The sequence below is a fragment of the Ailuropoda melanoleuca genome, chromosome 12 (assembly GCF_002007445.2).
Source record: "Ailuropoda melanoleuca isolate Jingjing chromosome 12, ASM200744v2, whole genome shotgun sequence".
NCBI lineage: Eukaryota > Metazoa > Chordata > Mammalia > Carnivora > Ursidae > Ailuropoda > Ailuropoda melanoleuca.
Genome location: NC_048229.1, coordinates 63170709 through 63187180, shown reverse-complemented (window position 1 = coordinate 63187180; position 16472 = coordinate 63170709). Strand labels below are relative to the sequence as shown.

Genomic DNA, 16472 nt, shown 5'->3' with positions numbered 1-16472 from the left:
GCGTGGCGGGGGCGGGACTAAGGCGGGATTTTAACCGCGAGGGGAGGAGCCCAAGGCGGAGTCGCGCACGCGCAAAATCCTGTGAAAGTCGGGGCGAAGCCTGAAGTCCGGCGGTACCGCGGGGAAGGGTGAGCGCTTGTGCAACGGGGCCTTCATACTCCACGAATCCCCACATTTGCACACTACACTGCACACATTTCATATATCTACACAAGGATGCGCACACCACCCAACACACAAATGTGACGTGATTACACAACATCCGTCTGCCCCGCTACACGTACGTACGTCCCACTCACGTTCACTGGGTGCAAAAGGCGAGTTCCGAGGGTGCAGCGTCCGAGGCCCAGCGGGGAGGGATGACACCGACTTCCAAGTGAGTGCGGTATGTGCTCGAGTGTTTGCGTAGGGGCAGGGGGGAGTTGGTGGAGAGGAATAGGTAGAATGGGGAGCAGCTAGGCCAGACCTCCGCTGACCAAGTCCTGATGTGTACAGCCCCCTGGGGCTGGTACCCAGAGGTCGTTGGCAGTAGCTCAACCTCAAGTCAGAGTAAACTTTGCCGCCGACGCTCTGTGGTCTTGGCCAAACCTCTGGTGCCCTTTGTGCCTCATTCTCCTCATCTACAGGTCTGAAGAGGGGCTCCTCTAGCCTGTTCAGCCTGAGCTTTTGGCCCATGGCCTGGGGCACTCAAAAACTAGAAGGCAACTAGACCTCTTTTAGAGCCAAGCCTTCATGGAAGCAGACTCTGGATTCTCACAACCACCCTGAGATGTCAGATTATACCTCACTTTACAAGTGAAGAAAATGAGGCCCAGAGATGTAAATGGCTTTGTTGTCCTCAGTGGTAGAACCCAAGTTCTTTCCATTACATTGCTCTTCAAGGAAGGATTTTAGCAGGGGAGAGAATGACATGCTAAATTCTCAAACTGGTTTGGTAGGAATGTAACTTGGGAGGCTCCATCAAACTTGAAGTCACTGCCACTGTCATTAAAACAACATGGATAAGGATGTCCATTGCCGCATCATATGCCAAAGCAATAGAACTGACTCATTGAGATGTCCATCAGTAGGGAAGTGGCTGACTAAACTGTGATATATGTAATAGAATACGTTTGAAAAACAAAGTATATCCCTGTATGCTGATGTGGAAGGAGTGCTAACAGGAAATAGATAGGTGTAAACTATAGGATGTAAAAACAGAAATAAAAGAAACATTGTCCATACTAAAAGAAACCTTTCTGGAAAGAAAAACAAAAAAATATCAATAATACCTAATACAGGGAATGGGACAGGGATAAGGTGAACATTTACTTCTTACTATGCATGGCAAGCATTAAAGATGTGGATAGTTCATGTTATATGTGGATGGGATAGGTTTAGGATAGGTTAGTTGGGCAGCTGGCCTAAATAGCATGGGAGTAGACCTAGAAAGAAATCTAGCATTGATGAGAAGTAATCTTAGTTGATCTAAAATGTTTGAATTGAACTCAATTCCAACCAGACTAGGACTGGTTCTTATATTCAAAAACACTTGGAGGGACTTATTTCTGGTGAACAAAGAGGTTGGGGCAGGTCACGGGGTGTGGGAGAGGAAAGACAAAGAACAGAGAAAGCCACACTGGATAACAACATGAAAAGGATTTTTAGTCTGGAAAATCCAAGTAACAGGAAGAACAGGGGTGGGAAAGCCCCTAAGAAATTCCCGGTGGGGGGACCTGGGTGGCCCAGTTGTCTGAGAGGCCGACTCTTGATTTTGGCTCAGGTCATCATCTTGGGGTCATGAGATCAAGCCTCACCGGTCTCTGCTTGAGATTCTCTCCCTCTCCCTCTGTCCCTCCATGTGCTCTCTCTCCCTCTCTAAAATAAAATAAATAAGATTAAAAAAAAAAAGGAAACTTTAGAAAGGAAGCAGGAGGCCAGCAGGGGGAGCACTCACATCCTACTACTGATGGTGGCTTGCAGCCCCAACAGGGCCAGATGCACCTTGTAAATCCATACTACAATAACTTATTTTACTGACCCTCCAGGTGGAAAAAGGGTTTTCTCCTCTGTGGGCAACAGCCCAGCCAATGAGACAGTGTCACAACTCAGCCAATGAAAGGCCACTATACTTTGAACTCCCATTTTACTCCAATTGACTTTTTGTTTATAATAGCCTTCCCAATTTCCCCCTTTTCTGTGTAAGAGCTGTCCTCTCCTTTATTCTGGGGGTTTACTTATGACTTTCCTGTATCTTGTTTGTCCTGAATTAAAATTCTGTATTCCTGAACAAGCCCATTTTTGCTGGTAAAATAACTGGCAGACTTATTTTGAAGGTTAACATTAGTTAAACACATGTACTATAAGCTTGAATCCTAATTCTGCCGTATAATGATTTTGTGCCTTGGGCAAGTTACTTAGCTTCTCTGTGCCTTAATTTCCTCATTTGTAAAATGATCATACCTCACAAATTTATTAGCACTAATAAGAGTGCCTGACTTAGGGGCGCCTGGGTGGCACAGTGGTTAAGCATCTGCCTTTGGCTTAGGGCGTGATCCCAGCATTCTGGGATCGAGCCCCACATCAGGCTCCTCCGCTGTGAGCCAGCTTCTTCCTCTCCCACTCCCCCTGCTTGTGTTCCCTCTCTCGCTGGCTGTCTGTCTCTATCTCTGTCAAATAAATAAATAAAATCTTTTGGAAAAAAAAAAGGTGTCTGACTTAAAGGTAAGTGGTTTGTGAGTAACTAAATTTTTTTTAAAAATCTGATAGTGACAGAATTGTTGGAATCCTTTGGCAGGATCTATAGAATGAATGTGGAAGATGAGGGAGAAAAGGATTAAAGAATAAAAACACGGGTTTCCAGCTTCAGATAGCTGGATGGATGATGGTGTTCCTCAGGACAATGGCTGGGTGAACTGACATTGGAGGGCCGGAAGGATACCAATCCTGTTAAAATGGTCACATGTGATAGCTTAGAAGGCAGGAAATGTACACATTTGAAGTATAGGTGAAAAGCTTAGAAAACAAAATCTTAGTACCACAGTTACTATTGGTTGCATTTGTCAAGAGAAGAACCAGCAGCCAGTTTGAAAGCAGAGATGAAGGGTAATTGCATCCAACAAATCAGGAATGGGCCCAGGAGTTGTGGAAAACAATGGATTGGGGAGCTCCTCCCAATCAGCCTTACAAAGGACACTCCCCTCTCTCAGGGTAGAAAGCCCTCAGTCTCTCTCTCCAGTGACATTTCATAATTGTTAGTACAGTGACTTTATTCTCCCCTTTTCTGAACGGAAGTGTTTCCTGCAGTTTTCCTGTTTGTATTCTACCATTGTAACTGTGATAGGGCAGATAATGAGATATCCTACAATTTTACCTCAATGGCTGGGACTTTTAGGTTGTCTCTTATGGTGATCTGTTTTCTTGAGGAAAGGAGGGTAAAATTAAGTATTTAATAATTAAGAGGGTGGCCTATGATAGTTATTAGCACTATGCACAAATTCCCATGAGTTTTAAAAGCTAGTGCCCCTTTCATTACACTTTTTTTTTTGGCCCTGCAACATGGTTGGCTATGTTCAGTGACCGCTCTGTCCATTTAGGTACACCAAGTAGCAAGTTAAGTAAGAGATTAAGCCATTAAGTCAATGAAATTTTAGGAATTTTAAGGCAACACAACCAGCCTGGTAAGAAAACCCCAGAAAATCGTCAATTATGCCTCCTGTACTTTTTTCTCAGGTTTGAAATGTCTCCAGGCCCACTAAGCTACTCTTAAACTCTCTGCTGGGTCACTGTATGATCAATGGGACTGACTTTCCGCTTCTAGTCTTCCCTCCAATCAACCACAATGAGCTTTTTCAAGCGCCCATTCCCTCAAACTCACAACCCCTCAGTGGGTTCTGTTTGCCCATGGGAACAGTCCCAGTGTTTTACCACGGCTGAAAAGTCCAGCCAGCACTGCTTGGGACCCTTCCCCTGGCCTCTGCTGATCCTTTCAGGTTTATCTCACAGCTGCAACCTCCTCCATTCCACGTTTTGGTTATACTCAACTGCTCTATTTCTCAAACTTGCCATGCTCTTACCTGGCTGCCTGTAATATTTTTGTCACCTTCTCTTTGCTGGCGTAGTGTCTTCTTCCATCCTTGGATTTCAGCTCAAATGCCTCAAGGAAGCCTTTTTTGACCACCTAGACCAGGTTAGATGTACTGTGTAACAGCCAGTACTACTACTTCTTCATTTTTAAAAAAGACTGTATCCATTTATTTGACAGAGCATAAGCAGGAGGAGCAGCAGGAAGAGGGAAAGGGAAAAGCAGACTCCCCGCTGAGCAGGAAGCCTGACAGGGGCTCAATCCCAGGACCCTGGGATCATCACCTGAACTGAAGGCAGACACTGAACCAACTGAGCCACCCAGGTGCCCCAGACACTAAACTTTCAAAGGCTAAAGTGAAATAGTCCTCCAGAACAAAGTTTTGTTTAAGAGAAAAAGAGGACTGCCTCAGCTTTTAAATTTAAATATACAAATTTAAAAATCAGATCTAGTAGTTCCAGCTACAAGGTCAAGCGTCAAGGCCTTAGCTTTCCTTCTTCTTAAAACCTCTTCCTTAGAACTTTCCCTCATTGGCTCACTTGTTATTTAGGTCCCAGCAAAAACGTTACTTCCTGCCACATCTTCCCTAATTCTGCCTTTATTTGACCTAATCACCATTTATCCCATGATGCTATTTTAGTTAATTCACAGCCATCTATCACTTCACCACTTACTTATTAATTGTTCATCTTCCCCAGCAGATGTAAACTTCCCTAGGAGAGGAACTTTGCCCATTTTATTCATCTCTAGAAAACTGCCTGGCACACAGTTGGCTTACAATAATACTTGTCAAATAAAAAAATAAAAATAAAAAAATTTAAAAATCAAGTTTCTTGATTTTACTCACATTTCAAGGGTTTGATAGCCACACGTGCCTAGTATTACCATACTGGAGACATCACAGATATAGATATCTTCTCTAATCAAAAATTTCCTAATATATCTCATCCATTCACATTTCCTAATGTTTCTGAAACCCAAATAAGGCCAATAATGACCCTAAGCTGCTTAAGTTACTCTTTTTTTTTCCGAGAGCGAGCACAAGCTGGGCAGGGGGCTGGGGCAGAGGGAGAGGGAGAGAATCCCAAGCAGGCTCCACATTCAGTGTGGAGCTCAATGCCTTAACCCCGAAATCGTGACCTGAGCCAAAATCGAGTCGGATGCTCAACCGGCTGAACGACCCAGGTGCCCCAAAGTTGTTTAAATTATTCTAACCAAAAGTTGAGATTTAACTTAAGACCGACTGTTTTAAAAGTATCATATTGAAAAGAACCAAACTGCCATTTTCAGCCATGATTCTGCCCTACAATTTTAATTTTCTGGCCTTGACACATTTTTGAAATGCCATCTATGGCACCTGGATGGTTCAGCTGGTTTAGCATCTGCCTTCGGCTCAGGTCATGATCCCAGGGTCCTGGGATCAAGCCCATTGGGCTCCCTGCTCAGCGGGGAGTCTGCTTCTCCCTCTCCCCACTCCCCCCCCACCGCTCGCATTAGCTGGCGCTCTCTCAAATAAAATCTTACCCCCCCCCAAAAAAAAAGACAAGAGAAATGCCATATATATACATGTGGTGGGGCTGTAAGAAAGGACTGATGCTATCTAGGGGATAATCATGCTTTGAAATATGCCTGCAAAAGACAAATACATGGGAGATCAAAACACCAATGTTGTCTTTTAATACACACGCACACACACACGTGGCAGTGTGCTGTGGTGGTTTTAAAACTATGTCCACAAACCCTTTGACGTACCATCCCTGAAGAGATGAAGCTTAATACTCCTCCATTTGAGTGTAGGCCTGACCCTGTGATTCACTTCTAACATAGGATACGGCACCCCAAGATCAGGTTATTTTTTAAAAAGAGATTTGAGAGAGAGAGACAGCACAATCGGGGAGGGGCAGAGGGAGAGAAAAAGGAAGAATCCCAGCTAAGCATGGAGCCCAAGGGGAGTGGGGGGAAGGCGCTCCATTCTAGGACCCTGAGATCATGACCTGAACCCGTCAGACACTTAATCTAACTGAGCCACCCAGGCACCCCCACCCAAGGTTAGGTTTTTAAAAAGACTGTGGCTTCCATCTTGAATCATAGCTCTAGGGAAAGCCAGCTGCAAAGCTGTAAATTGCCCCATGGAGACACCCATGTGGCAAGAAGCGGAAGGTCTCCATTCCAAAACCTAGCAAGATATCAATGGTTTTCACCCAACGGTCTCTAAAAAACTGGCCAGTCAATGACCACTTGAGTGGTCAAGCCTTGAGATGACTGTAGCCTGGGCTGACAACCTGACTATAACCTCAGGAGAGACCTTGGACCAGACCACTGAACTTAGCTTCTTCTAGATTTCTGACCCACAGAAACTGTGAGATGAGATTTACTGTTTTAGGCTGCTAGGCTTTGGAGCAATGTGTTATTCAGTAATGGATAATTCATACAAGGGCTTATAGCTTGAAAAAGCTCCCCGTTGCCAAATGAGGCATAAATCAATTAAGATATTTGTTTTCCCAAGCAGCTCCAAACTAGCATATCCAAATACCTGTTTCTAGAGATGATACACTTATTAGAACCATGATGCTATTGCTGAAACAACTTTTGAAATTAACCTTGAGTGTAAATCTTATTCTTTGGAATTTTGCTTAATGGTGCCAATTCACCATTTGTATTTGTTATTTGCAGTAAATTTGGTGGTGAGTAAGTAAATTTTTTCATTACGAATCAAGCTTAAGGCATGTTTCTAAAGTACAACGCTGGTATAGGAAAAATGCCAAGGAAAATCCTAAGTATGTGGGTTTGTTTTTTTTTTTAAGATTTATTTACTTATTTGAGGGAGAGAGAAAGAGAGAGAGAGAAAGCATGAGCAGGGAGAGAGTAGAAGGAGGGGGAGAGAGAATCCCAAGCTGACTAAGCGCTGAGCACAGGGTCCAGCAGGGACCTTGATCACAACCCTGAGATCACTACCTGAGCTGAAACCAAGAGTCAGACACTCAACCTCCTGTGCCACCCAGGAGCCCAAGTCCTAAGAATGTTTGATATTGTGATATTTACATTAAAGGTTTTCTTTGGAATCAGCAGAAATGACCACTAGATGCCACTGTTGTATTTTTTTTCTTAAGGTTAAAAAAAAAAAAAAAGGATGAAAGAACATTTTGGAAACAACAAAGTCAATTTTCATATCATAATGAGCACCAGAACAGAAATTGTTGGGTTATGTCAATAAAGAACCAAGACCTTTTTTTCACTACAGAGTTTATTGTGAAAGTAAATGAAACATACAAACATACAGTATGGCTAATGGTGGCAAAAGCAATCTGGTAGCTTAAGGCAAGTTTTAATGGAGATGAATTTAGAAAAGATGATGCAATGATGTAATTTTGTTTAAATACAGATAATGGAAAAATATCAAATTGCATCAATAACTTAATAAAAGTTTTCAAAGCCTGCACTACTGGAGAAAAAGGACTCATGATCTTAATGCCAGCATTAAGACAGACGGAAGCAGCACTGTGCTGAATGACAGGAAAATCGAGTATTTACAGAAAGATGGCAATATGAACATTTAATAACATTTGATCTTAGTTACTGGTGGAATGAAAGCCCTTAGCTAAAAGCAATAGAGAAAAATGTACCATCATTATTATGTTATTAAAAAATTAAGTGCAGAAGTCAAAAACCAAGGAGCTCTGTGATAAAGTAACCTTAAAACACCACTTTAAGGGCCACTTAAAAGGCGATTCCCTCAGGGGGAGTTAGGGCACTGAGTGTGTAAACATGTGAGCTGCACAACACTAAATACCAACCAAATTCATTCATAGTACTTAGTTATACAAGATCAGCATGGTCTTCTATGATGCATTACTGTTTATAACAATTTAAACACACTCTTTACCATGCATGACTTCAAATATATAACAAATATTTTTATTCTGAGATACAGGATATGTTTATGAATTATAAGACCTATATACAATGAAAGTCACACCTCCCTCATCAGTCAAGTATATATGTGTGTGTGTGTGTGTGTGTGTGTGTTTTAAATGCGATGACCTTATTCAGACTTCGGTTTCTTTTCTGAATTGACCATGTCAGTTTTTCAAACTCTTTAAAATAATGCCATTCTATTATGATAAAACACATTTTTGCAAAAATTCAGAAATGTAGTAACACTTAATGAATGTGACATAAAAAATATTTGTAAGGAGGTGCCAAATGACTTAGCACTTTTTTCCAGTCTTGTATTTAAAAAAAAAAAAGTTGCATCCAATTTGACAGTGAGCCTATTTTAAAAATATTCTTAAACTAATTCATCTCAAAAGGTTCTACTAATAGTCCTTTTGGAAAATACTATATATATAACCTGTGAGTTTTTTTTCCAGAATAATTAATGAAGAAAATGTATCCTCTGCACAGATGAACATTTTCTCTCTAAGACTAATTTTTCATCACCCAGCATTTTTTTTACAAAAGCATGCTTTATAAAATATACATAAAAGCAGCTATCTTAAACATGATTTTAATACAATATTACCTTGGTAGCTGATTCATCACTGTCTCCAGTTTAATATGCTGTTACATACACGAAGAAGCTCCAGTATCCCTTTTCTGATTGACTTTAAAAAAAATCCCTGAATAAAACAGAAGCCAGCCTGCGACTTCTTTAGGCATTTCAGTAGAGTATTATTACCATCTGTGGAGAATATCTCCACACAAACTCATGATTACAGAACAGAATGTAAAACAGATCTGGGGCAGATTAGGGTTAATACCAATTTAAAAATTTTATGTTTAAGGAGGAAAGAAAAAGGAGCTGATTATCAACATTTAAAAGGATACTGCAACTTTAACAACTGTAAACTTTGTGTTAAAAGGCTGTGGCAGACAGCTCTATGCTACTAGGTTTTTAGCTTCTAAATAATGCAAACACATCAGCAGTTTTAAAATGCCATAAACTATAAAAACACAGAAACAAAACAAATAATGAAGAATGCCTATCTAAAATGAAGCTGTGTAACCAACACATCTAAAATTCCAAAAATAATTAGAACTGATTAAGGGAGAAAGCCCTCTGATAAAAATTTAAATTTCTTGACTTGTTTTAAAATGACATAATCTTTTAAATTAAAATGGAGGAAAAAAAGAGCTTTACAAGTGGAGAGTTTCAACTCACTAAAATAATGCCAACAAGGTAAGCTTGCATAGAAAAAAATTCGAATTACTGGCTACATGCATACAAAATTAGAAATGCAGGTATTATATAATCATAGTGCAAAACCATGGCAGTTTGTGATGTCTTGTTACTGCCTAAGGTTGAGAAATAGACCGCAGTACCTCCAGTTATCACAGTTTCTGGTCTTTTAATGATTATTTCTGCCAACTAGAAACAATGTGTATGTAAAGATGGGTGGGCACATCTGCTGTGCTGCTAATTAACGAAGTTTGAGGTCATCACCACCGCCTAAATTGGAACCAGGACTAGGGTCTTGTTGTCTTCTTGCCTGAAATGACAAAATCATAATTGGGGGTCAAAACATGTTTTGAAAATCCAAGTGCTAGATAAAGTATAAGACACAGTAGCATTTAAAAAAAAAAAGTTTACAACTAAAAAATTTTCAGCCAGTATCTCCAGATGTAAGAGGAAAAAGAACAATATAAATTATGGATTACATATTTTGCTGAAGTCTCTGTAAAAACCAAGAATAAAAATCTCATTATATTCAAACGAGCATTATCAAAATATGTACTATGCATAAGAGAACAACAAATCTACATTTATAGTTCTTGGACTACTGGGTTAAACACATCATCCATTCACCTTAGGATCAATATTTCCCTTTTAATAATAGCTGACATTTATTGAGCACCAGCTATATGCCAGGCACTGTTCTAAGCACTTTACACGGATGAACTAATGAAAACCCCGTCAGCAACCCATAACATAGGTGCTACTATTTATTTTACGGTCACACAAAAGTACATAGTCTACTAATGGTATGACTGAAAAATGTAGTAGTGAACTTCATCTTACAGAATGCCATCTCGCCAAACAAGTTTTAACTAAAAACCCCTACCCTCATGTAATAAAATCATTACTAGGGATATTGTCTCAAAAGCAGAAATGGATGCTCTTAGAGCTTCCACTAAGAAGAACCACTTCAGGGAGGCCACCATCTAAGAGCAACAATAAACAATTTTAACTGCTTTTGGTTATATCCATAGAAGTTAAAGGCCATGGGGCGCCTGGGCGGCGCAGTCGTTAAGCGTCTGCCTTCAGCTCAGGGCATGATCCCAGCATTCTGGGATCGAGCCCCACATCAGGCTCCTCCGCTGGGAGCCTGCTTCTTCCTCTCCCACTCCCCCTGCTTGTGTTCCCTCTCTCGCTGGCTGTCTTTCTCTCTGTCAAATAAATAAATAAATAAGATCTTAAAAAAAAAAAAAAGTTAAAGGCCAGGTTCTATTTCTCCAAAGTAGAAATAATGGACATGACTGTACTTTACAGATATCTTTATACGACTGCATAAATATGGAGGGAAGAAAGACCTGGAGTACAACATGAAAATTTGTTACTTAACAAGTGCAATTCTTAGAAAACAAACAAAACCCTCTGAAAAAACCAAGTGCAATTCTTTTTTTCTTGGAAGATTTTATTTATTTATCTGACAGAGAGAGACATTGAGAGAGGGAACACAAGCAGGGGGAGTGGGAGAGGGAGAAGCAGGCTTCCTGCTGAGCAGAGACCCCAACACAGGGCTCAATCCCAGGACCCTGGGATCATGACCCGAGCCGAAGGCAGATGCTTAACAACTGAGCCACTTAGGTGCCCCCCAAGTGTAATTCTTAATAAATAAATTTGGATAAAACCTTAAAAAAAAAAGGAAGCAAAACTGGGGGGAAAATTATAGTCCTAATCTACTTCATACCCAGAAGGATTTTTATTTTATTTTATTTTTTTAAAGATTTTATTTATTTATTCGACAGAGATAGAGAGCCAGCGAGAGAGGGAACACAAGCAGGGGGAGTGGGAGAGGAAAGCAGGCTCATAGCGGAGGAGCCTGATGTGGGGCTTGATCCCATAACGCCAGGATCACGCCCTGAGCCGAAGGCAGACGCTTAACCACTGTGCCACTCAGGCGCCCCCCAGAAGGATTTTTAAAACAATATTAATGACTAAGAGGTTTAACAAGTATAGACACTAAGACTTTCAAGTTTCACTTTAGAATTAACATTTCCAGTTAAACTACTGATGGCAAATTTCTTAATAGGGAACATCTAACAGGTCCTGTGTGACACTCTATGCTACTATAAAGTTTTAATGTAAACTGGGGCCCCTGTGGTCCACATACATTAACTCTCAGTCTCTTTCACAAATTCCAATGCATGTTTCTTCCATAAGCTTTCTTTAGTGACTATAAATGGGAGTCAAGCATAAGCATCTGATCGTATATAGACCCTGGTTCCTTCAGCAATGGTTTTCCTATGTTAGGCAATGGTGAGTCCATTTTACCAGTAGTTCCAGCAAAAAACCTTGCAGTCACCCTAACATCTCTTTCTCCCCCACACAGTGGTGGGCTCTGACAGCTCTACATTAACGATGTCCTGAATCTGAGCACTTCTGACTGCCTCCATCCCTCTTACCCTAGCCCATGCCACCACCATTCTTCATCTGGGTCTTGTCTGTAGTCACCTCTGATAAACATATGCCAGTAATTGAGACCACCCTGAAATCAGAAGTGCAATCTTTAGCTAAATGGAATCATGCATTATAATCACCAACTGATTCTTTGTTGTCTATGTCAGTTTTCGGAAACAAATCTAACCAAAGATTGAAACACTCTGGTTTTAGTTCTTAAGATCTAACACAGCTGTTACAGAAAGAGCATCCTTGACCTTCAAAGAAACAGCAAGTCACACTTGTACTGCCTGATCAGGTTTGGTCAGAAGCTCCAGCAATGTCATCATTTCTCAAGAGCATTATGTTGTTTAGATAGAAAGGACAATGCCTTGTTCACTTCTGAAACAAATCAAGTAAAACTCAACACTAACTTCTGTAGTCTTATAAATTTTGATACATTCCTCCAGCAGATTTTGACTATTTTTATCAGCATACTGCTCACTAACTAAATTTTAGCCTATTTCTTTCAATTAACTAGTCATGTGAAAGTTATGTGGCATGGTACAAACTGAAAAAGCTATGGAATGTGTATTCATCAAAAACAAAAACAAAACCAGACAACCACCCAGAAGCAAAAAAAAAAAAACCAATTTAAGTTCCATACAGAATCAATGCTAAATGTAGTATAAGGACAGATCAATTCTGCAAAATCACAGATGGTGATATAAGCATCTGAGTTCAGTCAATGAAGGTTACAAAGGGGCTGCGCAATGAAGAAACACTGAGTAAAATCAATCCTAATTACATATTTACAAATCACTATTAACCTACCAATAATACTTTGTCGAAAGGATATTTCAGCTTTTGCCTCGGGATAGGAGTAATTTTCAAATTATTTTAATAATAATGAGATGACTTCAAATGAGTGATGGCCTTCATCAGCAGTGATCAGCAGCTGTGCACAAGCTGCTAGGGTTTATTTGTTTAAAATGTATTTTGGTAAAGGCATGGAGAGGAGTAAAGTTGTCTTGTTATTTACTTGTGTTTGCAGTGTTATTTACACTGTGAAGGGGGGATTAGGAGATGTAAGGGAAGACACTGTGAAGGAAAAACAAAAATAGGACAAATGAGAGCTGGGGAAGTCAACAGAGTGAGAGCAGGAGAGGAAGGAATAAGAGCTGGGAGACTGGGAGGAAATTTATTGTTCGGAGGGAAGATGTACAGGCTGTCACATGAAGGAAACAAACACACAAACAGACTTAGGTTTAGTGAAATAGCTTCCATAGGATCAGTATTCAACAACTGGATGAGCTTTCGCATGAAAGCTAGATGTTTTAGAAGGAATTCTACGAGTAATCGGCTAGACTACATGGTGGCTAAGAAACTCTCTGAACTCGATTATTATAAAAGCATAAAGTCCATGATTTCTAGTTTCTTTTCCTCTGTCAATCCACATGGGCCCTTGATTCTAACTTCTTATTAACAGCTATTTCAGAATAGGAGTTTAATATAAAGCAGATACCCACAAGCCTGTTCAGAATACAAATCTGTTTTTAATATTTATAAAGAATTAATCTAGACATTTTAAAAAAGATTTTATTTGAAAGAGTGAGAGAGCACAAGCAGGTGGAGTGCAGAGGGAGAGAGAGAAGCAGGCTCCCCACTGAGCAGGGAGCCCAATGTGAGGCTCCATCCCAGGACCTGGGATCATGACCTGAGCTGAAAACAGATGATTAACTGACTGAGCCACCCAGGTGCCCCTAATCTAGACATTTTACTACAGGCCTCTTACTACCAGTTGCTCCTGTTTTCTTTCTTCCAATATACCATTATCCAGAAACATGGCATATCCAGTTTTGAGAAGGCAGCCATGAGATGAGCCCAAAGTGGAGGGACAAAGAACAGTCACCAGGCACTGAGTTTTCCCTACTGGTCAGGGCTATGCAGAAATAACCAAGAGCAGGGATTTCCAAACGAAAATGAGTAAAACTTCTTGGGTTGATTTCCATTCTTTCGTTATTAAGATGATCAAATTGCTGAAAATTCTTCATGAGGAAATGCCCTAATACTTAAAATACTTTAATACTTAAATACTTAAAAATAGCTCCAATTTATTGAGTGTATACTATGTTCATAAAGTATGCTTACTATTTCATGTCTAACACTTGACTAAACATCAGAGCACAGAATTACAGAATTTTAGAGTGGCAAAGTATGTCAAAGTTTTAGTTCAACTCTAATCTTACAAACCGGGAGACTGAAACCAAGAACATTAAGTGATTCCCCAAGGTTTCTTTGTTAGCTGGTCCCAACTGCTAAAGCTGGAGGAGTCACAAAGCAGAAATTTTAAGTCCTAATATGACAGAAGGGAGTGTACTTTCCGGAAACACAAAAAGGTAAAAACCAGGTCAGCAGACAATCATAAACACCTGTCAGGTAAGGAGGCTGCAAGAGCTGGTCTAATGGGCATGCCAAAGAATATAATCCTTATAAAGTATACAACTTCAGGAAAACTTTACATATAAAGTGTTCTTTCAAAATAAAAGATATAGTGGAGAAATAATCTACATTTCCAGGTGTAGACTAGGATGGCTCTACCACTTTAGCTATGTAATCTTAGACAAATTTCTTATTCTGTTTCAGCCTCAGTGTTTTAAGAACAAAGTGTAAAACAAAGACTGTGATGTACACTGCCTGGCACACAGTAAGTACTCACACTGTCATTATTGCAATAAAGCTGCTCGTCACTTCCAAATTTATGTATATGAACATTTGAAATGTTAAAAAACAAACAAAACCCGGCCAATAAGTTTTTACAAACTAAAACAAGGTTAGGACAAAATAAATTTTAATGAAGCTTGCATCTCCTATGATAGAAAACAAAGACTTGAAAAAGAAGATTGTATTTATTTATTTGAGAGAGAGCGAGTGAAAGCGAGCACACGAGCAGAGGAAGAGGGAGAAGCAGACTTTCCTGCTGAGTAGGGAGCCTGATGTGGGGCTTGATCCCAGAACCCTGGCATCATGACCTGAGCTAAAGGCAGATGCTTAACTAGCTGAGCCATCCAGATGCCCCACGAAGACTCTCTTTCTATCTTAGTATGGGAGAAGGCAGATCTAGTATCTCCTTCCTCCTTCATCAATCCTCTTCTGGTTCTCATTCTTAGTCTGAGTTCATATTCCTGCTTCACTCTCATCTACTGTCTTTACCCAAAAGACATGTTAGAAGGTCCAGTATAGACAGATTTTTATGTTAATTTGTCCTTACACAAAAATGAGTGTTGGTATAGTTAAAGCGATTTGAAAACTGAAGTCTGCGGGAATTTAAAATAGTGGCTGAGATTTTTTTTCTCGGACCACACAGAATCGAAGGCTCCAAAAACACACAAACACAAATACAAAAACCACATAAAGCCTTTTGCCTGTTTTTATTTCCAAACAGTTTCCACCTAAAATGCTCCTATGATTTGCTGAATTGTATTAAAACTGCCTGTAGTAAAATAAGCAATAATTATTTACCCATTCTCTGACATTAAAGACAAGAATTTATTTGCTAACACTTTATAAACTAACCAGACGAAAGCATTTTCTACATAATGACAGAGAAAATCTCTTTCAGCACCCTGTCACCATGCAGCCGAATTAAGAGCCAACAGTATGACATTACAGTTTTAGAAAGTTAAGAGACCAATCGCGTTGAAGGCAGTCTCTAGACATAGGGAGTGTACATAAGCTGTTATCAATAACATAGGCATCTTTCCAATATATTTATGACCAGAGCACTCATTCTGTCCTTTACCAACCTCAATCTTCCACAAAATCCCAAAGTAAGGCATTTGAATTACAGAGAACTGCCATCTACTAACATGTCAACATTTTCAAATCATGGAAGGAATCTCAGGTAAAAAGGCGCTTGGCTAGTACTATATGGCAAAAGCTGGTGATGGGCAGGCACTTCACAGAAGAAATGTCGTGATTATTTTCTCTTTTTTAATGTCTAATTTTTTTTTTAAAAGATTTTATTTATTTATTTGACAGAGATAGAGACAGCCAGCGAGAGAGGGAACACAAGCAGGGGGAGAGGGAGAGGAAGAAGCAGGCTCATAGCAGAGGAGCCTGATGTGGGGCTCGATCCCATAACGCCGGGATCACGCCCTGAGCCGAAGGCAGACGCTTAACCGCTGTGCCACCCAGGCGCCCCTTAATGTCTAATTTTTATTAAAGAATAGCACACAGATCATAAATATGTAACTTGATGAATTTCCCATTAAATGAACACACGCATGTAACTAGCACCCAGATCAAGAAATATACTATTACCCAAACTTGGGAAGTTCCCCTGTGTTCTCCCCTCTCCCTAATCACTAATCACCCCTTTGGGTAACTGCTACCTCCACCTTTAACTGAACCCAGAAAAATTCAAAACCCTTTACTGTTGTTAAAAACCAAACAACCAACACCAGAATATAAAGTATCTTAGCAAAATACCTCTGACTTTCACAGCTTAAAGTTAGGATATGCCTGCCTTTACTGCCACTCCAGATACACTGTGAGCCAAAGGGAATAGAAAGAGGAAGTGAGCCCATTTTAAGAATCAGATACTGTGCTGGCAGCAACCTGGGAGGTAGGACTTCAGGCCTGGTTTTATAGATGAGGCTCACAAGGATAAATAACTTTCCTAATGTCACAAGGCAACAAATAGGAGAGCCAGGATTTAAAACCAGAACAATCTATTATTGGGGCGCCTGGGTGGCACAGCGGTTAAGCATCTGCCTTCGGCTCAGGGCGTGATCCCGGCGTTATGGG

The 16472-nt window shown here is 40.3% G+C and overlaps 1 protein-coding gene and 1 long non-coding RNA gene across 4 annotated transcripts in view; one reads left to right on the top strand and one right to left on the bottom strand.

Moving 5' to 3' along the window:
* The first annotated feature begins 80 nt into the window (after window positions 1-80).
* The window catches only part of LOC117804595, a 33979-nt gene continuing 17587 nt past the window's right edge, over window positions 81-16472 (top strand). For both annotated transcript variants that reach the window (XR_004629173.1, XR_004629172.1), the window contains exons 1-2: window positions 81-385; window positions 14310-14370. This is a non-coding gene — a long non-coding RNA (uncharacterized LOC117804595). The remainder of the gene's footprint in view (window positions 386-14309; window positions 14371-16472) is intronic.
* Window positions 7290-16472, bottom strand: part of CBFB (core-binding factor subunit beta) — a 54460-nt gene continuing 45277 nt past the window's right edge. For both annotated transcript variants that reach the window (XM_034672825.1, XM_034672824.1), the window contains exon 6: window positions 7290-9552. In XM_034672825.1, the coding sequence (XP_034528716.1) occupies window positions 9530-9552 (23 nt within the window). In that variant the 3' untranslated portion in view covers window positions 7290-9529. The remainder of the gene's footprint in view (window positions 9553-16472) is intronic.